Source organism: Bos taurus, chromosome 29, assembly GCF_002263795.3.
Source record: "Bos taurus isolate L1 Dominette 01449 registration number 42190680 breed Hereford chromosome 29, ARS-UCD2.0, whole genome shotgun sequence".
Classification (NCBI taxonomy): domain Eukaryota; kingdom Metazoa; phylum Chordata; class Mammalia; order Artiodactyla; family Bovidae; genus Bos; species Bos taurus.
This window is the reverse complement of record NC_037356.1, coordinates 34,743,299-34,770,791: the sequence shown is the minus strand read 5'-3', so window position 1 is coordinate 34,770,791 and position 27,493 is coordinate 34,743,299. Positions and strand designations below refer to the sequence as shown.

The following is a 27,493-nucleotide window of genomic DNA, read 5'->3' as shown; positions in this document are numbered from 1 at the left end:
GTGGGTGTCAGACAGCCCTGCCTGTCAGAGACCAGGATGCAGTGATGGGAGCCCAGGCAGGGAACTGGGAAGTCCTGCAGGGCTGGGGTTCCTGCAGAGACAGCTTGTCTCGTGCAGGTGAGGAAACTGAGGTGAAGCTTCACAGAAGCGGAGCGACTCACCTGTGATCACAGGTTTAGGTTCCTGTGTCCGGAGGTAGAGATTTGTCTCTGCCTCCGGCCTTGTTTTGATAAGTCCATGAGATATAATTATCCATGAAAAGATTTTGTCTGCTATCACGTATCAGAAAGTCTGAGCTATTATTTTCCTGGTTAACTAATAAAACAACCCCAAACTCCCATGCAATGTCTGCTGCGTCCTCCTGGCCCACGTTTCGAGCTTTCATGGAGCCTGAATTGTGCCATGGTGACTTCTGGTGGCTCGCCATGTGCCACGAGGGGCAGGCTCCTGAGTCGACCGTGGAGGGCAGCTGGAGCGATTCTTCGTTTGGGTTGTGCCTGAGGCCAGCCTGGTCTCAGAGGAGCCTGGTTTGGGGTGGAGTGTGTCTGCCATGTGCCTTCCCTCTGGACATTCACTAACTGGGGGTGAGGATGGGCGAGGTGCCATGCTGAGCACAACTGGGCCGGGGGGTAAATAAAAAAGAAAATGCATGAGCCCTGCCTTCACAGTGGGCACGTGGCCTAGGCAGTGACAGAGGTGACCACGGATACAGGTATTGCAGGGTGGTGGATGTCAGCACAGGCATGACAGGTGGGATGGAAGGTGCATGTGGGGAGGAGGTGGGGAGAGGTGCTCTAGGCAGACAGATGGGGCAGCATGGGATGTGGAAACCGGGAGAAACTCAACAAACACACCCTGTTTTACGGCTTCTGTGCAAGGTGATGGGTCTGGATGAGGCTGGGGCGTCCTGGTAAGCTGTTCTGAAATGTCATACTGAGGGTTCTGGGCATCACTGGAGGCTTGGGAACAAATGAGTCTCAAATAGATTTGCTAGAAAGGTCCTTCCAGCAGGAAGAGAGGCTGGAGGCCAGAGGTCAGTCAGGAGAGGCCGGAGTGGCTGCCACCCAGGGTGGGTGAGGTGGGAGCCTCCCCATCCATCCCATTGCCTGGAGTTCAGAAGGAGGTCAACCTAGTGAGCTTTGGGATGATTTGAGCTGCTGCTGAAGGGTCAAGATAAGGGGGTAATTTATGCAGAAAAAGACAGCTCTCCTCCAGCCCAGTGAGAATCCCTTCCTACAGAGACCAGCTAATAGAGTTTCACTAAAGGCCCCGGGGGGGTGCTGTGAAGGACTTGCATAATCACTTGCCTGGTGTTGGTTGAAGGAAATTACTCCGCTAGGATCAGCTGATGTATCTCCAGCCACATGAGGGCTGACTCCATGGCTGCATCTTTTCTTCGGAGTTTCCTGCTGCCTCCCCTTCCAGCCACCCTCACCCTCCAGGATCCTTCCTGCTCTTCCTGCTGCTTGGGGAGGCGGCCAGAGGGGTGGAGAGCATCCCTCTGTGCAAGGCTCCCTGCTTTTGGTTCAGGACTGGGCTTCATGCCTTCAGAACTAAGATTGTGTCCATCTTTTCCAAGTCTGTCTGGTGTCTATTACTGAATTGTCCATGCCAGTCCCCTGCTTGCTTTCTTTTAAGCAGTTGTTATCTCCTTTTTTGGATAAGCTCCTAAAACGTAGATAGTAAGGAACATGTTTTGTTCTAAAAAGCGAGCAGAGCATCCCCACAGGCATAGAAGCACAGTAAACAGCTGTTTAATGGTCAGCGTGATGATGGAAGCATGGATTTGGTGACTTGGAAAATCATACCGAAGAGAGGGGTATGTGTGTTCGCACACAAGGTTTTAAACATCAGCACCTCCCTGTTCTTCTCGAGTTCTTTCTACTTTCCTTGTATGTTTCTTTGAACCTTGGATGGTTTTGAGGATTGAATGGGCAGATAAGTTTTTCCCCATTTGACACATAGGAAAACTGAATCGCAGAAAGGGTGGGACCCAGGCTTGTCATAGCAAATGAGATAAAAAGACAAGGACCCAGCTGGCTCGACTCTGTGGAAGTCAGGCCAGAAGCTTGGTGCATGGCCGCTGCTTCTCTTCACTATGAACTGGGAACTGAGGTTCCATCAGATAAAATACACCAGTGTCTAGCAACCTCCAGATGGGAGAGATCTTAAAATCTAAGTAATACCTGGTGCATTGTCAAGCTTTCAGAGCGCTCAGTGCACAGTCTCTCTTTGAATCCACCACCCCCAGAAAACACTGTTGTTTTATGTCAAGTTAAGGAATCAGGAGATACACATTCCCATCCCCAACCTTTTTTTTTTTTTTTTTTTTTAAATTTCTATTGGAGTAGAGTTGCTTTACAATGTGTTAGTTTCTGCTGTACAGCAAAGTGAATCAGCCATGCGTATACATACATCCCCTGCTTTTGGATTTTCCTCCCCATTTAGATCCCACAGAGCACTGAGTAGAGTTCCTTGTGCTATACAGCAGGTTCTCGTTAGTTATTTATTTTATACAAAGTAAAGCACCCCACTCCAGTACTTTTGCCTAGAAAATCCCATGGACGGAGGAGCCTGATAGGCTGCAGTCCATGGGGTCGCTAAGAGTCAGACACGACTGAGCGACTTCACTTTCACTTTTCACTTTCATGCATTGGAGAAGGAGATGGCAACCCACTCCAGTGTTCTTGCCTGGAGAATCCCAGGGACGGGAAGCCTGGTGGGCTGCCATCTATGGGGTCGCGCAGAGTCAGACATGACTGAAGCGACTTAGCAGCAGCAAGCAGCAGCAAGCAGCAGCAGTGTATATATATCAGTCCCAATCTCCCAATTCATCTTACCTTGCAACTCTTTTTTGAACTAAATAGCTACATAGCCATAGGCTTAAGAGGGACATAGCTGTGTGTCTAAATTTCTCCAGGGTCTGTATCTATAGATGACTTCTTAGGCCCTTCCAAGTACCAAATATACACCTTCTGCAAAGTTCTCAGTAAAACACCTTCCCTGGCACATAGACGCAGCACACAGACCTATTTATTTTCTGTGCAACACCATATTCTATCCTCTCATAAAATGCCCATGATTGATTATAATCTGTCTCAGCTTCTCTTTGGCAGAGCAAAATACCTGTGTCTGTCTTATTCATCCTATGCGGCATCACTTAAGCGCCCAACACACTGCGTGGTCCGCTTGTCAAACAAGTGAAGAATTCGATAAGCCCCTGACCCTAACCCTAACCTACAGCCCTGTGGCCACGGCCCCATCTCTGGATGCTGTTTTCTTCCCGTGGAGGCAACTCCCTTCCCCTGTGCTCCTGCATGTGTACGTTTAGTTCAAGGTGAACTCAGAACTCACTGTCCTGCCCTGAGATTCCCAGTCCACATGCCCCTCCCACCTCCAGGCAGCTGACACCCCCACCAGGAGGCCCTTCTGGTGCTCGGACCTGCTGGCTTGACCCTTTGCCCCGTGGTGTGTCAGCGCCCCTGGGTGGCCCTTACCCACCCCGCCTGCTTGTCTGGCTGCCGGCTCTTCTCAGCACCTCCCAGAGCAGGACCTTGTTGCCTACCTCACCCGCCCCCCACACCCTGTGCTGGTTCCTTTCTGCAGCCTCCCAAGCATCTCATGCAGCCTTTCTTATAGGGTCACCTCCCAGTTGCAAAACGTTTGTGAAAATTACAAACAGGATCATCTTAGTCCTGAGCCCCAGAAGCCGGCCCTGAGAGGCGAATTTGTGTGAAAGTGATGTATTGAGGGCTTGTTCCCTGGAGAGACCACAGAAGGAGCAGGGGTGGGGCAGCCAGGAAGGGCAGGTGTCCCAGAAGCCGGCGCACCACTGCTGCCGTGGGGACACACACCCCTCCCCGGGCACCTCCGCCCCTGGGAGTGGGTGCGGAGGGGCACCCATAGTCTAAGGCAGCCTCCAGGGAGAGGCAGGCGTGGCCTCTTCAGAAGAGAAGTGCAGAACCAGGGCTAGGGCACAGACACAACAGGAGGGCCACAGGGGCTGGGCCGACAGACTGCAGCCACGCGCTGCACGCGTGGGGATACCCTGTGGATGGAGGGCTGGGACTCGTGCCCGGCTTCCTGCCTCGCTGGTCCAAGTGCTGTTTTGTCTCCTCAGCCTTGAGCTTCTCCCCAGCTGGTGGTTCAAGTCCTCACCGTAGGTCATCCTGACTGGTGACAGGAGGGCATCGGAGAGAGGATTCCAGGCCTGGGGGAGGGATTCCAAGTGTGTCCAAACAAGGAGCTGGAGCTGAAACTCGCCCCAGCGATGGGACCAGCGTGGCACATATGCTGCTTCGTCTGAGGCTGTCTCCCACGCACAGAGTGCCAGGCTGGCATGTCTTCCCCAGCCACCCCCAGCTCTGGGCTCAGGGACACGGAGGACATCCAGGCCTGTTTCCAGCATGACAGGGCACCCTGATACACACCGTCCACCTCCAGTGTACCTGAGTGAGTACTGGTTTTCCAGGTGTACCTGTGAACGGTGTCAGCTTGGACCAAAATTAGTGCATTCCCCTGCTGCTCTCCTGCCAGCTGGTCCACCCTCTCCAGGGTGAAGCTCCACCTCAGGTGTGGGCTCTACACAGCCTGGCTGTCAGGAAAGGACGGCTGGTGGGATCAGAGACACAGATGAGAAGAAGCAGATTGATTTGTCTCTGGGAATCTGGCCCCTCCTCCCAGGGCGGGCCACCCTCGAAGAAGGGGGCGGGGCTTAGGCTTGGTGTCTCAGTGGCTTAGTGGCCCTTGACAATTTTTTCGGGTGGTCCTTGCAGAGCTCTTCAGTTTGGGTCTCTGGTCTTTCCTATCTTCAGGAGAAAGGAGACAGTCCTTCACGTGGCTTGCTGCCTTAGTTCCTGTAGGGAAAAAATGGCACGCTTAAACTAGGCAATTTGAGGAGAGTTTTTAATAAAGTGGATGTTTACAAAGGTGCAGCCAAAGTGCAGGAAAGACCACGATGGTTAATTAGGACCCCCAGGCACAAACGGGGCAGGAGTGGGGATTGGCTGATACCTCCAGGTCTCGAATGGTTAGAGGAGGAGGCTGAAGCTCTAACCAGGGACAGAGGCCCCTGGCCAGGAGCTGTGACCTCTGACAGGGGTGTGGACAACTGGTGGTATTCCCTCCCCAGCCCATCAACTGACCCGACAGGAGATCGGAGGTCAGGAAACAGTCGATGTGACCCACACTAGTCAGTCTGAGGTGGATGGATGGGACACAGAAAGTGCAGGACACTCACTTACTGGCTTCATCTCACCTACCTTTTCTGCCAAAGCCTGATGCTCCTTACAGGCCAAATATCCATCCTTCTGCAAGCACGCTGGTGTCTTTCCACAGCTCCGCTGCACTTTGCTATGCTGTTTTCTCTACCTGAAATGCTGTGCCTTGCTCTGTTCTCTTTAGCAAGCTCCTTCCAATCTCAAAGGCCACCTTGACTCTCACAAGACCCAGATTGCCTTGAGAATAGCCAAAAATCCTTGGAATAGAAAGACACATGTTGTATGCCCCCTCCCCATCCATATTACATATAGACTGAGGATGGATGGCCTTCAGAGCACACATCTTTTTTTTCTCTGAAAGGCAGAAACTGTAGCAGTTCAGAGATGTGAGGCCAGTGTGATTGTGCGTTCAATGTTTGTGTCTGTAGGTGACCCAAGCCAATTTCATACAAGTGTATATTCCAGTAGGGTCAAAACTGGGCTTCCCTGATGGCTTAGTGGGTAAAGAATAGGCCTGCAATGCGGGAGACCTGGGTTCAATCCCTGGGTTGGAAAGATCTCCCTGGAGGAGAGCATGACAACCCACTCTAGTATACTTGCCCAGAGAATCCCATGGACAGAGAAGCCTTCCAAAGGATCACAAAGAGCCGGACATGACTGAGCGACTAAATACACACACACACACACACACACACACACACACACACACACAGGGTCAAAATTAGCAACCCCCCTTGCCCCTATAGTAAAGAGCTAAGGTGCCAGCTGTTTTTTGCTGAATTTCAGCAGGTTGGTGATGGAGCATCCTGGTTTGTCTGTTGGTTGGTGTCCTGCAGAAGCGGACGTGGGAGATGCACAGGTCAGCTGCACAGAGCTCGCTGTTGGTATTTCTGGGCCCTCCTCCTTGTGATGCTTTGCTCTGAAGCTTGAAGGGAGGTGCCAGGCACAAGCTCAGAGGAACCAGGCTTAGGGTGCAGCCAGACCATTTCTGTGAGATAAGAGGAGATTGTGATCAGGTGCTGTGAAGGGCGGAAGCACTTACTTCGCCATAGGCTCAAATGTTGCTGGAGACGTGTCGCTTTTCAAAGGCAGTTAAAGGGCCATTTGAGAGAAGGGATGGGTGGATTACCCACTGTCCAGGCCCATTATAGTCCTCAGATCTTCAGGCAGGTGTGTTTAAGAAAGGCCGAGCCAGAATTGTTCTGTCTTTCTTCAATAATCCTTCTCTTTATTTCAACACTCTTTTTGTGTCTATCTTCAGAAGGTGCCAAGCAGATCTTTCTGCACTATTTTTCTTCCAGCTTCCAGGTTCCTATTTCTCTCTCTGTCTCTTTTTCTCCTTTTCTCCCAAGTCCAAGAGGAGCTTGAGGCCCCGAATCCACATTTTATGTTTTATCTCTGCAGCACTCATCTTAGCCTTGCTTAATCATTTTCTCTTGCTATTCCTCTATGTACGAATGCAGCCACTGTAATAAAGCCGCTATTCATCAGCAGGAGATTAAGGACACAGAGGGCTGCATTTTCAGAGCCTTGGTATAATCGGAGCAGCTGCAGAAAATTTCAGGTGTATCAGCTCTCCCCGCCATGCACCGTATTCAGGGGCGTGGTCTGGCATGGCTCCGTGGGGCTGGTCCTCTTCTGGGCAACCACACGTGAGACTCCTCATTGTCAAAGGGGATGCAGACTATTCACGAAGGCCGGACACCCTTGACGGCGTGCACTCACATGGACCAGGCCCATTCTCTGTAAGAAACCTCTCCAAGGAAAGAACAGGGTGAAGACAGACAGACTGAGAAGGACACGGGCATCGCTGTGAAGTGGTGGACAAGCCATGCCTCCCAGGTTTTCTCTCTCTGTCTGGATCCTCCCAGGATGTTGCATACAGGCGAGACCATGCACTGTCCAGGGGGGGTCTATACATGGGAAAGGAGAGCCTCCAGTCTGGTGGGAAGGGAAGCCCTTTCAGAGAAGTAGGGAAGGCTGAGGACCACTGCCTGGAGGGCCGGACTGTAGACACAAGTGAGGGCATGCACTGAGTCTCTGAATGGAGAGATGATTGGAGTTTGAGGAGTCCCAGGACTCAGGCTGGAAGCCCGGTGTGTGCAGAGGTTGTTCCTCTGTTCTTTGCACGTGTCGCGGGACGGGCAGAGGAAAGGATGCTCAGGGTGGGTGCCTGGTGCATCTCAGGGCTGTGGGAGAGAGATGGAGACCTTCAGGGTTGGAGCAGGGAGTCTCCAGTCCTTCCTGGCTCTCTCCTCCTCTTCCCGGCCTGCCTCATGCTGGCTTGTGACTCCTTCTCCAGTGACAAGTAGCTATGTCTTGTTACTCTCCCCTGGATTAGTTAGGGCTGGTTGAGTTTGAAGCTTTACTTATTCCTGATTAATTTTACAGTTGATCCCCATCCTGGAGGAGTTGAAATAGTAATGAAATACGTCTGATTTTAGGAGTAATGTTGTAGAAGTGAATTAAGGGCTATTCCTGGAAAAAGCCTGGTGACAGAGTTTTCCACCCAGTCTTCTCCCGACTCCCACTGACCGAAGCTTCGGCTCTGCTTGGAAGTGCACTTACGCTCTTTTCACTTTTTTTTTTAACTACCTGGGAGAATCGTCTCCCGTGCATTGTGATGGAGACTCGATAAATGAGACAGATAGAAGGTGGCAGGTGTGAGGAGGGGCCAGGAGTTGGCTGCCAGGTTACCTCTGCGATCCAGGTCTGTCGAAGCCACATTAATTCCGTGGAGACTCAGCAAGACTGATAGCCAGCAGTGGCGGTTTGGACATCTACTCATGACCTTGGAAGTGTCCCAAGCCAGGATGGAAGCCATGCCAGATTTTCCATGTAGTATTTCACAAGGGTGCCGCCTAACCACGCTGCAGTTGGGTGTGTTGGAGCATGAGTGATTCTGCAAACGGCCGTGTCTGGCCCTGTGAGCGTGGTGCAGTGTGGTGAGACCGCTTCCATTTCAGTCAATTTCCAGTCATTAGACACTCACGAGAAAGCCCAGCCTGGTCCCCTCATGTTCACCAAGAGGCTGCGAGATGCCCCCTTGACGGGCATCAGAAACAATTATTCAGGCAGTTTCGAGGTTGTTGATCAGCCTGTCCTGCAGCAGCTCCGTTCACCTGGTGTCTGGTTGCATTTAAGCTGCTGGAGGAGAAAATAGCCAGGACTCTGCTTCTGACTTGCCAGAGTGTATTGGTCGTAAGAAAGTTCTTTCCTATAAAGTGGTCGAAAAGTGTTTCAAATGAGAGTCCTAGTGCCCATTGTGCTGCTGCTCTTATGTCACCAACAACCAGAGAAATGTCTAAATTAATGGTTCTCAAAATGAGGTCCCCAGCCCAGATAGGGGCCGAGCAGTCTGTCCTTTATCAGGAATTACAGGTGGTTCTGGTGCTTGTTGAATTCAAATGTTGTGGGGACTTTAAAAAATATATATTTTATTGCAAAATATTTGCTTTACAATATCGTGCTGGTTTTTGCCACACATTAAAATGAATCGGCCACAGATATACCATATATCCCCTCCCTCTTGAAACTTCCTCCCATCTTCCACCCCATCCCACCTCTCTAGGTTGTCATAGAGCACTGGGCTGAGTTCCCTGTGTCATACAGCAAATTCTGACTGGCTATCTATTTTACATATGATAATGGATATATTTCCATGCTACTCTCTCAATTCATCCCATTATGGGGACTTTTGAGAGGCCCTGGATAAGGACATTCAAGATCACTGGCTTTAGGGAAAACAAACAAAAACTGGGTTTGCATCTTGTTTCTGCAGCTTACTATCAGGGTCATCTTAGTTCATTTGGATAATATTTATTAGACACAGTTAGCCTCATCTGTAAATTGGCAGTAATAAGTGAACCCAACCAAGTTTTTCAAGATGACAAAATAACACACAGGTTACACTTGCAGTGTGTGTGGGCCAAGTCGCTTCAGTTGTGTCTGACTCTTTGCAACCCCATAGACTATAGCCCGCCAGGCTCCTCTGTCCATGGGGAATTCTCCAGGCAAGACTACTGGAGTGGGCTTCCATGCCCTCCTCCAGGGGATCTTCCTGACCCAGGGATTGAACCTGCATCTCTCAAAAATCCTGCATTGGCAGGCGGGTTCTTTACCTCTAGTGCCACGTGGGAAGCCCATAGACTTGCAGGGTACCTAGCATATAGTAATATGTTCAGTAAACATTAGCCATGAGTATGAATTTAGCCAGTTCCTCCATTTGCATCCAAGCAAAATCCTGAGCAGCGGTCACCCTTAAGGTCATGAATATGAATGACATCCCAGGTACATTGCCAACGAAGCAGGCTGTGGAGTGTGTTGTTCTTAAGGGATTTCACACCATTATGGGTCAAATCCACAGTTCAGTGAGGTAGCCTGAGAGGAAGAGCGTCAGGTGTGCAAGGAAAGCACAGCATCAGGGGAGGTCCAGCATGAGGTGCTTCCTCTATTGGCTGCACTTTCTCAGGTATGTTCAGGATATTATTATCGCAGCTGACAGTAAATGTGCTCTAGACCGGTCCAGCCTGCAAGTGCCTCTGGTGACTGGAGAGCTTATTAAAATACAGGTTCCAGTTCATTACATCTGATGTGGGGGCCTGAGAATCTGTGTTTCAAATAAGCTCCCAAGTGATGCTCATCTGCTGGTTTTCTGATCACACTTTCCTGTGGTGAAGTGCTATTAATAGCTCAGTGCTCCTCAAGCCCTCATATGCATATGATTCCCTCTAGATTTATGCTGAAGAAATGGTCTGGGGGCCGCCAGCATTGTCATCTCTTGGGAGCTTACTGAAAGTGCAGAATTTCAGGCCCCACCCCAGATGTACCAAATCAGAATGTGCATTTCGGTAAGAGTCCAAGGAAATTTATAAAATGTGTCACCCATTCAGGGTATGTGTTTATTCACATTGGACCCGGCTCTGGTTAAGTGCCGTGCTCTCACCATCTTGAAATTCTTAATAATTCTTGAACAAAGGGTTCTGCATTTGCGTTTTGCACTGAAAACCACAAATCATGCAGCCTGGTCCTGGACACCGCTCTCTACATCCGTGCTTTTCAAACTTAGGTGGGTACATGACCCAACTGGGGTTATTGTTAGGAATTCGTGTGTCTGGCTTCCAAAAGATTCTGAATCGGTAGGACAAGAAGATCTGTAACAAACACCTCACCTGATTTTGATGCAAGTGGTCCATACCCACTTTGAGAAATACTCCACTGGTCAGCTTTCGCATCATTTCTCTCCTTTATTGTCCAAAAAAAAATAAATCAGTAAGCGGCACAAAGTGAGCTGGACAGCAGGGCAGAGGTGTTTCCGGTTGAGCAGTTTTCCCCACAGGGGCTCTCAGCAAGCCTCCACACCCACGCCTGAGAGGCCCAGCGATGATCCTGTGACATTTACACAAGTATGAGTGGAAAGGATGCACAGACCAGGAGAGCGGTCTCGAGAGGGACCGCCTGGGGGAGCGGGCGCGCCTGGCAGCAGTCCTCAGGCTTTTTGTGGTCACAGAGAACTTTGAGAATTCAATGGGAGCAACTGTCCCTCCCCATTGAACACCTCACCTTTGCGCATCCTTAGGGGAACCCAGGACCAGGAATTAGAACCTGGCTGAGATATTTGACTCCATCACCCCCAGCTCTCTGTTCTGGGCAAGTTATCCGACCGTTCCGATCCTGGAGGCCTGATCTTTAAGGCGGAGAATGGTAAGATCATCTATCTCAGCAATTTGCTGCAGGAATCACAGTGTGGATGTAAAAGCGCTTTGTACTCTGCAGAAGAAGATATAAATTGGAGGCAATATTGTACCTACTGTGGCTCTGTTGCTATTTCCAGCCTTATACTCAGGATCAGGACACTGCCTTTGTGAATTTAGCCTCAGGCCATAGAACATATCCTGTGTAGCTAGAGAAGGAAATGAATGCAGAGAAACTTGATGAGGACTTGGCCAGAGTAGCTAGGAAATTTGAAAGTGCAGGAAAAGAGAAGGGAGCTTCCACAATTTGGGGACTCCAGATGCAGAAATAAAAGAAAGAAAATCTATTTTTACACGTGCGAACAGTTTTGAGATTTTGGAAAATGCCTTCAGTCTAGCAGTAATTGAACATTTCTGCCCCTGGGTGTAATGAAGAGAAATAGCAATGGTGGTGGTCTGTATTTAGTTTTGACTTCAAAAGCCTTCTGTTGGAATCTGCTATTCTGAGATGAGAGGAAGAATGTTTAGTAGTTAAAGTCTGGGTTTCTGATCTAGCAGCTATTATCTGTGTGATTTAGGAGAAGCGTTCAGTGTTTTGTTCTTCAATTCTTTTCACCAATAGGACCTTCCTCGTGGCGTTGCTATGAGTGTTGGACAACTTAGTACACCCAGAACATTTAGAAAGTAAAGCGAGGAATTATCATCATGCATATCATGGAAATCTCAGAGGGAGGAGAGGTGGGGGTAGTCCCAGGGCCGAGCTATTCTTGGGATGGACAATGACTCCAGGTTATAGCTATTGAATATTTAGGACTATTGAAACCATTCTGTGCTCAGGGGTTTTCAGACACAGGGTCACTCAGCCAGTGTGCTGAGGCTGCAGTTCTGCAAGGCCTCTGATGCTGAAACCCAGGCCAAAGCAAACAGGAGGTGCCTGTGTGTACACTGGGAGCAGGGTGCCCAGTCATCTCAGTCTTGCCAAGAAGACCCTGATGGCATCTCTTTCTTTGTGGTCCCCTTGACTTACCCATCTGGTCCTCTCTCCAGGTGCACGATTGACAATCGGGTCACCCGGGTGGCCTGGCTGAACCGCAGCACCATCCTCTACGCCGGGAATGACAAGTGGTGCCTAGACCCCCGCGTGGTCCTCCTGAGCAACACGCAGACCCAGTACAGCATCGAGATCCAGAATGTGGACGTGTACGATGAGGGCCCCTACACCTGCTCCGTGCAGACGGACAACCACCCCAAGACATCCCGCGTCCACCTCATCGTGCAAGGTAGGCAGCCTTGGGGCCAGCCAGGGGTGGCTGGGAGGGCCTGTGTCTGACACTTTCACTGTGATCCTCAATTTAAATGAGACTGTCTGTTCCATCTGGCCAGGACGGTTTCCTAATTTTCGCTTTGCCCTTAGATGCTGAAATTTCAAATCATTTTCCCATTGAATAGGACTAGGATTTGGGGCCTTTTCTTTGCTCCTGATCCAATAATGTATTGTCTCAGAAAATTATCTCCTCATTATTTCTTTCCTTGGCTTTTTTCTCCTCTGAGTTTTTTAAAGGTTCTATCCAGCACTAAGCATGCTTTATTTTCAGAGCAGCGTGTTAGCTCTTCTGGCTCTGCGCATATGCCATCCCTCACACAGCCTGCAAAGAAGGCAGAGCCGACCGCGGATGCTCTAGACACCTACCTGGGATGATGACAGCCACCTCTGCTGTTTGCAGCTTGCTTGCTTCTTCTTTCCCCTCCAGCCCGGGACCATGTCTCCCCTTTAATACCTGTGTCTGATTCTCCATGTTTTGATTGCATCCCACTCCCCTCCTGTTCCTCAGAGCCTCTCAACTCACCCCCAGCTTTTGGGATCTGTGTTTTTGCTTTCTCTTACTTCTGCTGTCTCTGTGCTTCCCTGGAGCTTCTGTGCTTCCCCATAAGCAGAGCAGGTGCTAAACATTCAGACCACAGGTGACCACACAGACAGGTTCCTTGTCAGGGAGCCAGCGCTTTCTGGCTTGGGGGAACCTCAAGTTACCAACTGCGTCTCACGGTTTCCTTCTGTAAAATGGAATCAGTATTGCAAAGGTCTGTGGTGAGGATTACACTTTCCACGTACTGGAGTGTGAAACAGAAGAGGGTCTGGCACACAGAGATGCTATCTAAGTGTTAGCTAGGGCTTCCCTGGTGGCTCAGCAGTAAAGAATCTGCCTGCAGTGCAGGGGACCCGGATTCGATCCCTGGGTCAGGAATATCCCCAGAGAGGGGAATGGCAACCCACTCCAGTATTCTTGCCTAGGAAATCCCATGGACGGAGGAGCCTGGCGGGCTACAGTCCTTGGGGTCGCAAATAGTTGGACAAGACTGAGAGACTCATGCTTTCACTTTAAAAAAATATAGTTGTTTTTAACTTTTTAAAAAACATAGTTGTGTGTGGACCAGATACCTTATTGTATTACCTCAGAGGTGAAGCCCCCAAGTGATGGAGCTGGGCCCTCTGCTGGGGTTTCTCTCCTGTTCTTCATCCCCTTAGATGGCAGGCCAGGGGCAATATGCCCCCGATCTCCAGCAACCCCCTTGGCAGTACACCCACAGGGAGGAGATAGCTGTGGATGGTGGGTGAAAACACAGGGAGCAGGATGGTGCTTCAAGGAAGATGAATAGGAAGGAGCTAGAAGATTCACGGGGAGCAAGCTGGGAGAAGGCAGGAGAGAGGGCAGCCAGGGTCAGGGTGCCGATTGTGAAAGGCCAGTCGGTGGGCATTGATGGTTAGAGATCAGGCTGGAGGGACACTTGTTCAGGGATTAGGCCGATGAGGCCTCTGAGCCCCTCGTGCTGCGACACACCTTGGTCACACCACGTTGTGTGCATTCTATGTTTTTTTTTTTTTTCCCCTCTCCTTTTTCCAAAAGAAAATGAGGATGGCTTTTTTCTTTTGTTGGTTCTATATATGAATATCTTTCAAACTGCTGAGTACAAGCAGCATATTTTAAAGGAAATGAAATTACAGAGACAGGATCAGAGTGTATCACTAGCGGAAGAATAGGTTTTGTTCCTTGAGATGGTTTCAGTGGGTGAACGTGTTGTTGTTGCGAAGAATTGGCCAGAAGAAGGCTGAGAATCCCTCTTCTGCAAGCGGGACTGAAGGATGCCTCAGTGGCTCGGGTTGCAGCAAGTGGCGTGTCCCAAGCCACACCCCATGCCCCCCGCCCCATTCCCTCCACACGCACACACACTTACCGCTGAGAGTGTCTGACACTGACCGATAGACCTTAGGAACTCTGCACCATCACAGACACTTGTGTTAGGCAGCAGGGCTTTTATGGAGCCGGAAAACGGAAGGAGTTGTGAGAAACTCGGAAGCCCCTGTGCAAACAAGGATCATGTTTGTGCCATTTCTTTCTTAAGTTCCCCTCTCCCTCCTCCCACGCACCCATACACTCTCACCATGAGTGCCTGGCAGGTGTCTTAAATAAAGTGCACATTTAACAAATGCTTCTTGAAGCAAATGGCTGGACTGTAGCCCCGAGGACTCACGTAGACTCAAGGAGGGGAAGTTGAGTGTGTAGGGGTGGGGAGGCGCGAGGGGCAGGGGATATGGAGTGGGGTCTACAGCAATGCTCCCTCCTGTCCGCGCTGATGGAAAGTGTCTAATCTGCAGCTCAGCATTTATACCTCTGGCTTGGAGCGGTGGCCTCTGAGCATGACACACCTCCTTGAGTATCGAAATCTCATCTTGGGCTAATTTTCGAATGCTGATGGGTGTATTGATCTGGAAACGAGCCGGGTTAAAAAAGGCTCTGGTCTTGTCCACAGACTCAGCCCCAGCTAATCTGCTGTCGATATGCCTGGACCGGGCATTATTGACACTTTAATGAATAGAGGACCGTGGTTTCTTGGAGCCAGCCTGTTCCCGCTCTTAAAAGCAATCAGACAAACTAAATACAGCCAAGCTTCCCTGTTTCTGTATTGGAAAGAGGATGCATCACCATCCAGGATTTTTTTTAAGAATGTATTTATCTTGGGATCATTTATTGTACTGAACATAAACCCTCATTCCCTGCAAAAGCGGACTTCTGGATTCTGTTGTCATCCCCGCTCAAACTTTTGCAGAACAGTGTTGAAATGAAAGATGTATGAACTTTTCAAAACTGTATTGTGATCGTTAAAAACACACTCACAGACAGACACACACATCGTAGCAGCAGCAGAAAGGAAGTAAACTGATATTTTTACCCAAGAGTGTGTGTATTTGAGTACGTGTAGTCAGCTTCGTACATAAATAAACCCACACAGAAGGAAGGTAATTTTTTTTCACAGGATCACATGAGCTTATTGAAGTCTGGGATTATGTTTCCCTCATTCCTATCAAATACCCCTACTGTCCCACTTGTTCTCTGTACTGGGTCTCCTCTCTGGTTGTGATTCTGTGTGTTTATCCCCTGCTTAGGCCTGGTTCCATCCTTAAATCTGTCTCAGTACCAGCCACTCTGCCCTCTCTGTATGCGCCCCCACCCTCGCCTTCATTCATAAAGGCGAGGGTGGGGCATAAATCACCATTGAGAGCAACTCTGTCCCGGGACCCTGGCCCAGCTCTAGGCACATGAAGATGAATGAAATGCCACCCATGAAGCATGAGTTCCCCTTCATGGGGAGTGGATGGACTTGCATGCCACCTCCAAACCCTCCCCAGGAATTTAGGTTCTAAGCTGCTTCAGTCGTGTCCAACTCTTTGCCACCCTGTGGACTGTAACCCACCAGACTCCTCTGTCCATGGGATTCTCCGGCAAGAATACATGAATGGGTTGCTGTGCCCTCTTCCAGGGGATCTTCTCAACCCAGGGATCATGTCTCATGTCTTCTCTACTGGCAGGTGGGTTCTTTACCCCTAGCGCCACCTGGAAAGCCCCTCTGGGAGTGTAGACTTTGGCTAAATCCTTCTGGGGCACCAACTTCCTCCAAAGCCCTGGGTCCTCTCACCCCTCTGGTATGTGATCAGACACTGTAATAGCATTCAGAAACCTTCTCTACAGAGACTGGTCCACTTATGTGGCCCACGTGTTTCCGAGGGCTGCTGGGCAATGGGCAGTCCTCTGGCTGAAGCTCGGGGCTGAAGGCTAGGATTTTCCTTTCCTGTGTCTTCCAGAGCTTGAGTTCTTAGTGCATCTTCAGCCCTTCTTCTCCTCAGGGCAAACCTTTCACTGTGTCAAGTTCTAGAGTTGTCCTTGGTTCCCTAGGATATTTTAAAAAGCTGCTGATAATCTGTCACGTCCTTATAGTAAAAGGGAAAGAAGGGGTGTTCAGTTCCTTTTATTAGTGGGTCCGTCTCTTCTCTTCTCACTACCTGTAGTTGTTGCATTGTATTTTCTGTGTCTCTCTCTTTTTTTTTAGATGGATAGCTCTGGAGCTACCTGTATTCTCCCAGAGCTTTCCAGTGCTGGTGAGGGGTGGGGTGGTTTCCAAAGGTCCCGGCAGGACTGGTGAAGTGACTGGAGTGGAGACGGGGGTGAGGCAGGCCTGGGCGGCAGGGAGAGCCCTGCAATGGGCAGCCTGGGGAACGAAGGAGCAGCTCTGGAGTCAAACCATGGAGAGCCCCGGGGCAAAGGAGGGGAGAGTGTGAAAGCCCAGGGAACTCAGCCTTCATGGCCAGGCCTGTAAGACCAGCCAGCAGGATAGAGTTGATGGTGCTTCTGATTTGCATTGTCCCGGGACAGCGTCTGGGGAGGAGCCTGGGCAGTCACATGGGGTGAGTGTCCGAGGCAGGTTGGGAGCAAGGGGCAGCCTTGGGTGGAGAGCGGCACTGGAGCTGGTGTGGGAGGGAGGTGGGGGCAGGCAGCTGGGGCTGGTGGCAGGAAGGATAAGAGACAGACAGAACAGGTGAGCTAAGTAGCTGCTCAGCAAGGTGGCTTTTAAATTAAATTCGAATTAGCTATAACCAAATGCAATTTAAAAATCTACTCCTTCAGTCACACTGGCCATATTTCAGATGCTTCTAGAGCTACAGGGGGTGGTGGCTCCTGTACTGAAGGGTGCAGATGGAATGTCCCCAGCGGCCTTGAACCATCACCTGGGCAGCAGGTGCTGAAGCCAAATGGGCTTCATTGACTTCAAAGGCCAGGTGTGGGGTGGAAACAGGGATGGGATTTTGGAGAGAAGATGGAAATTAGAAAAGATGGTGGTGCTTTAAATAAGAGAAAACTGTGGGGAAAGATGTAGGTCTGGGGTTCCTCTGTTAGCTACAGAGAGAAGGATGTCTGGAGTCAGGAACTTTGTCCTAAAGAGCAGATCAATAACTCGGTGGCTGAATAAGTATGTGAATGTGGGGGAGGCACGTCCACCAGGACATGGAGATTCTGGCCTTGGAGCCTGGGGCAGGGTTATGCTTACTCATCTAAAGGGCCCTGTGCTGAAGAGGCAGCAGGGTGGGGGCTTCAGCCGACATGGGGGCAACAGAAAGGGGGGCTTCAGACACTAGGAATTCTTGATTTTCTGATGCCTTGAATTCTCCATTCAAAATAAGTTTGTGAAGAGTAAAAAAGACCACCCAGGGGTTTGCGTGCCCACTTAGGCAGCCGGAATGCAATCTCTGAGACCAGAGTGAGGGAGCTCCATCTACGATTTATTAAAATTTGGGTCTAGCGATTTCCATCTCTTTGACCTCAGGGTGCCCTGCTTTATGAGTGTAATTAATAAGAGGCCGCTTCTCCAGTTCAGTTACACGCTTTAACTCTTTCCCCCTCTGGATTCGGCTGCCAAAGCAAGCTTCTCGGAAAAGCTCTACACTTGTCTTCATTGCTCCTTGCAAGAGGCCCCATTCTGGAAAGCAGAGTGAACAAAAACGCTTTGTACTGAATTGTTCTCAAATTCAGGACAGCATGGAAGACCTCCCCAAAGCCCTAATTGTATCTATAAAAGCCCTGGTAGTGCAGGGAAACCGCCCTGGTGGTCTTAGGGAACCTTAGGGAATGGTCTCCGCGTTGTTGGTGTTCAGTCACTAAGTTGGGTCCGAATCTTTGCCACCCCATGGTCTGCAGCACGCCAGATTTCCCTGTCCTTCACCGTCTCCCAGAGTTTACCCAAATCCACGTCCCTTGTGTTGGTGATGCCATCCAACCATCTCATCCTCTGCTGTTGTCTTCTTATCAGAGGGCAGAAATTGACTGGTGGTCTACCTGCTGAGCTTAAATCTCACTTAGAGACCTATTTGCATGATAGAGAAGAGTAGAATGCAGTGCTTATAAAAGTGGAGGTATTGGTATAATAATAATAATAAAACAAGCTTTTGGACCTTTATCCGTTTTCTAGACCCTAACTAGGTCTCTCTTTTGTCACTGGAGCATCAAATCAACCCCTCCCTTTTGTTTGGTGTAAATGAGTTTTCGTAGTTCTTCCTGGGCAGAATTAATCTGAAAATCCTTTCTATTGTTTGATAGTTAATTACCTGCCTTTTGGAGTCAAACAGTCTCTGGAGCTCACGTGAAGCGGGGCCTCCACTAATGTCTGTGGAATAAGGCAGAAAGGAGCAGAGGAAGCCAGGATGTGGCTGTCCCTCTCAGAGAGAAAGGGAAAAGGCCAGGGAATAGCCGGCAGCAGCCGGTGACTTGCGGACAATAAACAGAGCTTTGCGAACACCAGCCCTTCTTTTAGCCTGTATTGTCTCTCTGCTCAGAGCCCTCCCCTCTTACCTGCCTGATAGGTATAATAGTGTTGCTTCCTAATCCCAAATAATTAATTGACCTTGTCAAGCCAAACTCATTATTATGATTAAGAGAACAGGAACAATAACTTTTAATTTCTAGACACCAAGCCCCGTAGATCCTCCCCAACCCAAACCTGAACAAAAGGGAATTTGAAAAACAACAGATCAAACGGAACCATGCGGTGTAATCCTTACAATGAAAGCAAGTTCTGTCTCTCCAGTCACATCCTCAGGAAAGCAGTCTCCCTCCTCCTCCCCCCTTCACCTGCCCACCCCCAGCCCTGCAAGGCTCCCTTGGAGCTGAGAAAACCTTTGCACCATCTAATTTCCATTCGGGCTGCGTCTCCCTGAGTCCATAACAGAGGAGCATCATCATTGAGCCTGAGTCCACAGAAGTCACCTTTTGAGCCCATCTGCCGTCTTCAGCTGCCAGTGGCCTTGAGTGGCTGGAGGTCCCGTTTGCCATCCCAAACTGCTCTCCAAACCGTCTTAGCGACTCCCTGCCCCATTCAGGACAGAGATGAAAATGCATATTTGGCCTGGCTGTAAGACTGCCTCTGAATTCCACAGGACTTTCCCTAAAGTCAGGAAATTAAATTCTTCCACGCAATTAAGTGTTCCTCAGAGCACCCTGGAGAATGACAAGAAAGTAGGGCATTTTACCTGAAATTGATTCACAGAATTTCAACAGCATGCGAATGAGGCGACTCAGTTTTACCTGCTGAGTTTTAAAAATTTTTGATGTGGTTATGGGCCATGGAGGGGCAAAAATTCTGAGCCTGTTAACTCAATTTTAGTAAACCCCCTGGAACGTCATCCATCTGCTAAGCCAAGTAGGGTAAAGTCTATTAGACTAAAGGAAACTGAGGAAATTGCCATAGTAAAATTTATATAGGCGTAATAATAGCATTTTCTGTGCGGTCTGGTGTTGCTGGGGAGGGTCCTCCAGTTTTCTAGGCTAGTGGGGAAAACCAGGCTCCTGCCTGCTGGGGCTTCCTGGTCAGCACAGTCAATATTATTATGGGTCCCGTGTCCAAACTGTCCACAGCACAGGGCTCTAGGGAAGCAAAAGCCTGGGTGACCCCATCTCTTCACAGCAAGCCTTAGGGCGTCGGACAGTGTCCCTCCAGGCAGGCAATTAGAGCTCCCGAGGGGAGGTCTTTGCGCAGCTGCAGAATTCTCCCTTAGGTGGTCTTCCCCAGGGAGTCTGCGCTTCCTCAGATTCTCATCCCAGAGGCTGAATCAAGTGGCTCCTATTTCTCCTGGATCTTGTGTAGCCTTGCAGCCTCCAAATAAGCCTTGTTGTCCTTTTTCACTGGGGAGAGGTCACACATCAGATCCTGAGCGAGCAGCTCTTCCTAATAACTTCCTCCAGACTCCCATTCCACACCAGAGGCCCCCAGTGGTTTACTTAAATTGAGCTCGAAGCAAATATTTTTAATGAAGGATTGTATAAGGTGTCTTTATAGCTTTGTGACCCACTGGATCTGCCTCATGGCTATTTTCCTAAAGATTCTGGTAGGTCATCCCTGTAAGGGTGTATATCAAGTGCGATCAAGAACAGCATCTTTAATTTGAAAGTCATAACTGTTGTCAATGACTCAGAAACATCTGAAACCTCTCTCCTCTTCTTGCTAAACTTGAAATGCCCAGCTTCCTAGGGCATGGGGAGAAACTGGTGACCAAATCTCTTAGTCTATCTTTTGTCAACTTGAGAATTGTCAGCTGTCAACTTTCAGTTCCATTTAACAAACATTTGGAAACCAGCCGCTGGGCACACGAGTGTTCAGAGTGCCCGCCTTGTCTGTATTGCTAATACTGAGATGCAGTATTAGCAAATAACCCTCTTAGAAGGTCACAGGGATTCAGGTGCTTATACATAGAGAAGCCATGAATACACCGAAAGGGAGGAACTGACTTTATCTGCAAGATTAGGGAAAACTGCAAGATAGCATGGGAGAAGGCAATGGCACCCCACTCCGGTACTGGCAAAGATGTCTGGCAAATCCCATGGACGGAGGAGCCTGGTAGGCTGCAGTCCATGGGGTCCCTAAGAGTCAGACACGACTGAGTGACTTCACTTTCACTTTCCACTTTCATGCATTGGAGAAGGAGATGGCAACCCACTCCAGTGTTCTTGCCTGGAGAATCCCAGGGACGGGAAGCCTGGTGGGCTGCCATCTATGGGGTCGCGCAGAGTCAGACACGACTGAAGCGACTTGGCGGCGGGGGTGGCAAGATTGCATTTCTCCAGGGTCTTCAAGGGTGAGCAGGATTTCGGGGGGCCTCCGACAAGAAGCAGCCCAGGCAGGAGCAGTGGCATGCCCAAACGTGGAAAGTCTGAGAGTGTATGACATGTAGGAGGAGGAGTACAGAGGAGCAGGCGGAGTTCCAGGGCAGGGCTCCTGGGACGAAACCACTGAAAGTGTGGCCAGGGAGATTGGCTGCATCCAGGCTGGCCTGTGTGTCCAGAAAGGAGCTCCGTGATGATCAGAAGGATGGGTGTCCTGCGATTTCCCTTGACGTCCTATCCCTTGACGTCCTTCAACAATATCACTTCTCTTCCTCAAGGAAAGTTGCATTCCGTTGTTTTGGCAAAAGCCAAGTATCCAGAAGGCTCTCAGTGGGATAGAGAATGGCAAGTGTCAGGGGCAACGCACCTTGGAGGAGACAGAAGTGTTGGAAGGAAGAGCAGATCCAAACCCAACCAGTCCAAGGCCCCTCGCATGTCCAGATACCCAGGGGAAAGACTGCAAAGATTCTTTTGCCATAAGGTCAGTATTTAAAGCATAGCAATATATGTTTTATAATTGCAGTCACATCAATGATGACGACTTTCCATCAGTGTAGTTAAGGTACCTTTCTTTGTACACTAGCGTACGGGTCCCCAACCTCCAGGATCTAAAGCTTGATGATCTGAGGTGGAGCTGATGCAATAATAATAGAAATAAAATGCACAATAAATGTAATAATGCTAGAATCATCCTCAAACCATCCCTGCCCCTCACCGGTTCATGGGTGGAAAAATGGTCTTCCATGAAACTGGCCCCTGGTACCAAAAAAGTTCCCCTGCACTAACAGAGTCCTTGGAGCTGGGGTTTTTAACTTTCATCATGATGACTTAATCAGAGAGGGCAGGGATGCTGCCAAGGATAAATGAGAATCACAGGAAGAGGTCCACAGCCCCTTGGGTCCACAAGACCACCCACCACCAACATCCGCCTCTCACTGATACCCAAGAGCCTGTGGGCAGAGGACACCCAGTCTTTTAGATGTCTCCAGGCCAACTTAGGCTAGATGGTATCACCCCTTGGAGTGGAGCGTAAGATTTATATTCCTGTTGAGAGCCGTCTGTGATAATTTAGAGTCTGACATTGGTGAGAAATCTAATTGGCTTCTGCTGGAGTTGGGCTCAGTGGAGAAGGACTCCCGGAGATGCTGGAGCTGGATGTTTTCCTTTCGGGAGATCTTCATTTCATGTTATTTGAGAAAAAAATTTATTGATTTAAAATTAGGGCAGTTTAATTTGGTGGCATGTTTTCTTTATGTCTCAATTATATATTCATGTCTTTGTGGTAAACTCAGCTGGTGGGGGGATTAAGAATTCAAAATAGAGGATTTTCACTTGGCAAATAGTGTTTTCTACTCTGATTAATTGGGAGTCTGCACAGTAAACCCGGCGTTGGCTCCGTCGGGGATGGAATGGCTTAGCAGAAAGAAGTAAATTTCAGGATTTAGGAGTCCTGGATTCTAGTCTGAATCTTGACATAAGTACCTGGAAAAATGACCTACTTCTTTCATCTATTTCAGATTAGACACACTTTATAGAAATGTCTTGATGTATCACCCAGTCTTAATTTGGAGAAAGGTACAGGAGAGAAGGAAGCTGAACATCTCTAGATAATAACGTCCTCCGTGTGCGTAGTCATTTATCAGCCATAAAGGCTTCCAGGCTCTTCTCTCCCTTTGTCTTGTATTGGCTCTTTTAGACAGTCGTGGTTCTCTGTACCAAGAATGCATCTGTGCCCTCTTGCAGATTTGGGTCTCCGTTCTTGGAGGTCATCTGGGGTGCACCCCCCTCTCCCCATCCTAGTCCCTCCATGGCACTCTGTGTGCCTGGTTTTCTGACCTCTGACCTGCCGATCTCCCTCTGCTCTCCTGCCATCATCCCCTTCTCTCACAATCCCCAGGTCTGGTTTGTGGGGGTCATAGGGTACCACCGTGGCTGGACTTCATCAGGGGGCACTTGTGCTCACGCTGCTCCTCCCTCTAAGCACCCAAGCTGGCCATGACTTTGCTCACTGCTTTGAGATAAGGGATCAGAAAATCTCACTGTTCTTTTCCCCTTTCACTTGTGCATCAACTGTCACATGTCGAGTACTGATATACGGTTTGGAATAGATACAAAGATGAATGAGACCGTCCCTGTGATCAGGAGGTATAATGGGGTTGGGACAGTAATCAGGGTTTATAAGGGAGCTGTTGGGACAGAGCCATTCACGAGGATCCAAGGACTAAGACAGAGATGCTCTTGTGAGCTGGGGAGCCAGCTTGGGTTCCGGGAAGGCCAGGCAAATTGAAGGTCTTTTGAAATGAATGGTCTGACATTTTAGCGCTTGGCTGTTAAAATGACAATAAAACAGCTCGTCTGCCCACACACTCTCTGCTCTCCATCACCCACCATTTCTTCACTTGAAGCCCAAGTGCACTTCTCAAGCCGTCTCTGGGGTCACACAGAGTCGGACACGACTGAAGCGACTTAGCAGCAGCAGCAGCAAGGACTTTGGGGCTTCCCAAGTGGTACCAGGGGCAAAGAATCCCCTGCCAATGCAGAAGGCATAGAGACATGGGTTAGATTCCTGGGTCAGGAACATCCGCTGGAGAAGGAAATGGCAACCCACTCCAGTATTCTTGCCTGGAGAATCCCATGGAAGTGGGCTATAGTCCATAGGGTCGTAAAGAGTCAGACACAGCTGGGCGTCTGAGTATATATATGGACATCCTTTAGACATGAATCCAAATGCCATGTCCTGAGGGAGCTTTCTCAGACCCCCTGTCTTAGGTTAGCCCCTACCCTTCCTTCCCCTGGAGGTAGAATCATGAAACTCTGTGTTTCTCGCTGCAGTTGTAATTCGACATTAGTTTTGTGATTAGCTGAATTATGTATGTTTTCCAAGAAGCGTGTCTGCTTTTGCATTCTATCCCCAGGGCTTGGAACTTAATAGGGGCTCCCAGGCTCTTTGTTGGATAATGAATGGACCCATAAAGCTTCTTTTTTTAAATCGTTAAGCAAATTGATTTGTTATATGTTGAGACTGTCTGCGACCAGTTAAATAATCCCCACCCAAAAATATCAGGTCCTAATTTTTGGAGATTTGAGTGTTACCTTATATGATGATTCTTTGTAAGTGATTAAGGTTTGGCATGGAGAGATTAGCCTGGATTAACCAGGTGGACACTGAATGTAATCACATGTATCCTTAGAAGAGGGAGGCAGGAGATTGTACACAGACACAGAGGAGAAAGCCATGTGAAAATGGAGCAGGGCCTCAAGGTTGCTGTCCTTGGTAACTGGGGTGAGGTGGCCATGAACTAGGGTGTGTCAGCAGCCCCCAGACTCTGAAAGAGACCAGGGACAGATTCTCCCCCTAGAGCAGCCAGAAGCCGTGCGGCCCGGCAGGCATCTTGGTATCAGCCCAGTGAGACTCACTTTGGACTCTTGGTCTCTGGGACTGTGGGAGAATACATCTCTGTTGTTGTAAGCCACTCTTTGGTAACCTGTTAACAGCTTCCACAGGAAGCTAATACACTGGCCTTTAACACTGCGAGTTCCCGGTGGCTGAGAGTCAGCAAAGTTTGGTATTTCAGATCTGCCAGAAGTGCAAGTTTGGCCAATGGAAAAGTTGAAGAAAGGGCTATCTTTGGGGCAGGCTGTTTCCATTATTTATTTTTTAAAGTAAGAAGCTCTTTGGCGATCCACCCTTGTAATGTAGACATATGTACGATATCAACTCCTTGTCCGTGGGGGTGCCTGCAGGAGGTGACAGAGTAATCCAGATGCCAAAACAGAGACTATGCTCTGTGACCATAACTGGCCCCCAAGGTGCTGGGGTGAGGGAAACACATGTGGGTCTAGTGGGAGGAGACGGGTGACATTGCCCAGCCCTGGGCTATGAGATGTGGTTTGGGAATGTGGGGTTGGAGTTGCGATAAAGTTGCTCAGTGTTCTCTTATTAACTGGCTGGGATTGGCGGGGGGCGGGGGTGGTGGTCGTTACTCTTTGGACTTGATCTCTGTCTCCCGGGCACCTTAAACTGAAAAGGTACAACGTTGACCTCTTGCATTCTAGCCGTCTTTGCAGATGGGCCCTCACCCCGACCCCAAGCTTCTTCCTTCTGTGTCTCCCCATCTGTGGCCTTGAGCGTGTGTGAATTGTTGATGATGCCCTGGGTTGGCCACAGTGAGGCCCTGTTTGGAAGATGGGCAGGATTGATGTTAAATGCGCACTCTCTCTGGGACGGTTGTTCCCTCCCTCTGCCATCTCCCGTCTGTCTCTCCGAGACTGTTTTCATCTGATCTTGCCAGCAGCTTCTTTTCTGTTGCCGCCTGCGCTTTCTGCGGTCTTCTGCCTCTTGCAGTCTTTCATCTTTTTTCCTTTCTTTCCACCCCTGCTCAGGTTTGCTCTCCTTGTCGCTCTGTTTCCTGAGCACCACCTTGAACTTGTGGCCGCACTGTCCTCACTTTGACCTCCTGGTCTCTGTCCTGTGCCGTCTTGTGCTCATGGGCTCTTTGCTCTCACGTTTGTCTGGATCCCCTCTCCCTGCTGTGTTTTCTTTCTGTCTCTCTCCCTTCTCCCCTGCTTCCTTGGCCCCTTTTCGTCTGGCATCCCTTAGTCTCTTCCCTCCTGTCCACAGCCCCATGCTCCCCGGCCTGCCCCCTGCCCCGCAGTCTCTGCCCTCCAGCCTGTCCACTAGGACACTTTCTCCTGTGATTGGCATCTGTGATTTCCCTCCAGTACTGACAGCTCACATGGCTGTGATGCAGAGAATAAGTAATCAAGTGTGCTTTTTATTTCTTTATTTTCATTTCACCTAATAAGCACATCTTGAAATGGAGCTGTGTGTCACTCACACTATATCACTTCCCCTGGGGAGTCCTCATTCGTTCTCACTTGGAATTCTCTCCCTGCACAGCCCAGGGAGGGAAGATGGTACACTGAAGGTTTCTTTGTTGGGCTTCAAACATCGTGTGTCTGTGTCCTTTATCCCTAATGCTGCTGTATGTGTTGGGGAAGGGGTGTATCTGTTTATGAGCCAGAAGGAACTCACAGTTGATGGTGATATAATGGACTTATGTTAGGCCAGATTGAATGTGAAGAACCATAGAGGGAAGAGGGGCTGCACCCTGGGGCTGGGGTCTCTGGGGTGACTTTGGCAGAAGGACCGTTCTGAAGGACTGTTCCTTAACTCCACCTGCCTTTCCACTGATCCACTCAAGCGAGTGCAGAGTGAAAGTACCAGTTGTCTGAAACATCATGGCCACTCCACTGGTCGCCCAGACCCTTCTCCGCAGAGAGGCACTGCCTGTCTTGAGGCCGGGCCCGGCCACACGCAAGAGCAGCAGGACAGAAGGACTCCCTGGAGTGGGACGGTGGCCGCAGGGCAAGCATCTGAGCTGAGTTCCGAGGTCTTCCTGGCCCCCTCTATGCCCAGAGGCTCTAGACTGGGGTGCCTTACTGGGGTACAGTGTGCCCACAGCTGTGCTGGTCTTGGGAGGTTGTAAACATAGCTTCTCATCTCATCTCACTGTAGAGGCAACTGGAGGAAAACAGAGTGCTCGAGCTTTCATCCTGCAGTGATCATGGTACTTACAGTTGTTCCTTACTGAAAGCTTACTATGTGGCAGCCAGGAAGTGGGTGTAAAGCACTTTACATATATCATCTCATTTAGTGCCCAAAACAACCTTGTGCAACCGATGAGGAAACAGAAGTTTACTCGCCTGGGTCTAAGGTCCCCCACATTGGGAAACAGCAGAGCCAGGTCTGAGCTCTGGTGTCTTAACACTACACACCTGACCACAGGCATTGCCCTCCCTCTCATGAGCAAAGACTCAGGCTAATCTGACTCAGGAGGAATGGCTGCCAGATGGGAATGTGCCCTATGAGCGTGGACCATGGTCTCAAACCATTTCAGAGCTGGAAACACCTTGAAGGCCACCTAGCCAGGGATCCTCTGTGTTGTTGTACATCATTTTTACTTAAAGCATTATCCAACAACACCAGTCTTGAAGGTCTCCTCCCCAACTAGGGTTTCTGACTCAGTTTACTGGAGATATGGTCATGGCATACTTATATCTCAAAACACCTTGGGTCCTTATATATTTCACCTACGTTGAGAACCACTGTTCTAATATTACAAATTGTTCTTGTTGTTCAGTCACTCAGTCGTGTCCAACTCTTTGTGACCCCATGGATTGCAGCACGCCAGGCTTCCCTGTTCTTCACTATCTCCCGGAGTTTGCTAAAACTCATGTCCATGAGTTGGTGATGCCATCCAACCATCTCATCCTCTGACACTTCCTTCTCTTCCTGCCCTCAATCTTTTCCAACCTCAGGGTATTTTCCAATGACTCAGCTCTTCCTATCAGGTGTCCAAAGTATTGGAGCTTCAGCTTCAGCATCAGTCCTTCCAATGAATATTCAGGGTTAATTTCCTTTAGGATTGACTGGTTTGATCTCCTTGCAGTTCAAGAGACTCTCAAGAGTCTTCTCCAACACCACAGTTCAAAAGCATCAGTTCTTCTGCGCTCAGCCTTCTTTATGGTCCAACTCTCACATTCATACATGACTACTGGAAAAACCATAGCTTTGACTTTGCAGACCTTTGTCAGC

The 27,493-nt window shown here is 49.5% G+C and overlaps 1 protein-coding gene across 8 annotated transcripts in view; it reads left to right on the top strand.

The window, feature by feature from the left end:
- Window positions 1-27,493, top strand: part of NTM (neurotrimin) — a 964,639-nt gene that overhangs the window by 769,610 nt on the left and 167,536 nt on the right. For all 8 annotated transcript variants that reach the window (XM_024987209.2, XM_005226852.5, XM_024987210.2 and 5 more), the window contains one exon: window positions 11,960-12,192. In XM_024987209.2, coding sequence (XP_024842977.1) covers window positions 11,960-12,192 — 233 coding nt within the window. The remainder of the gene's footprint in view (window positions 1-11,959; window positions 12,193-27,493) is intronic.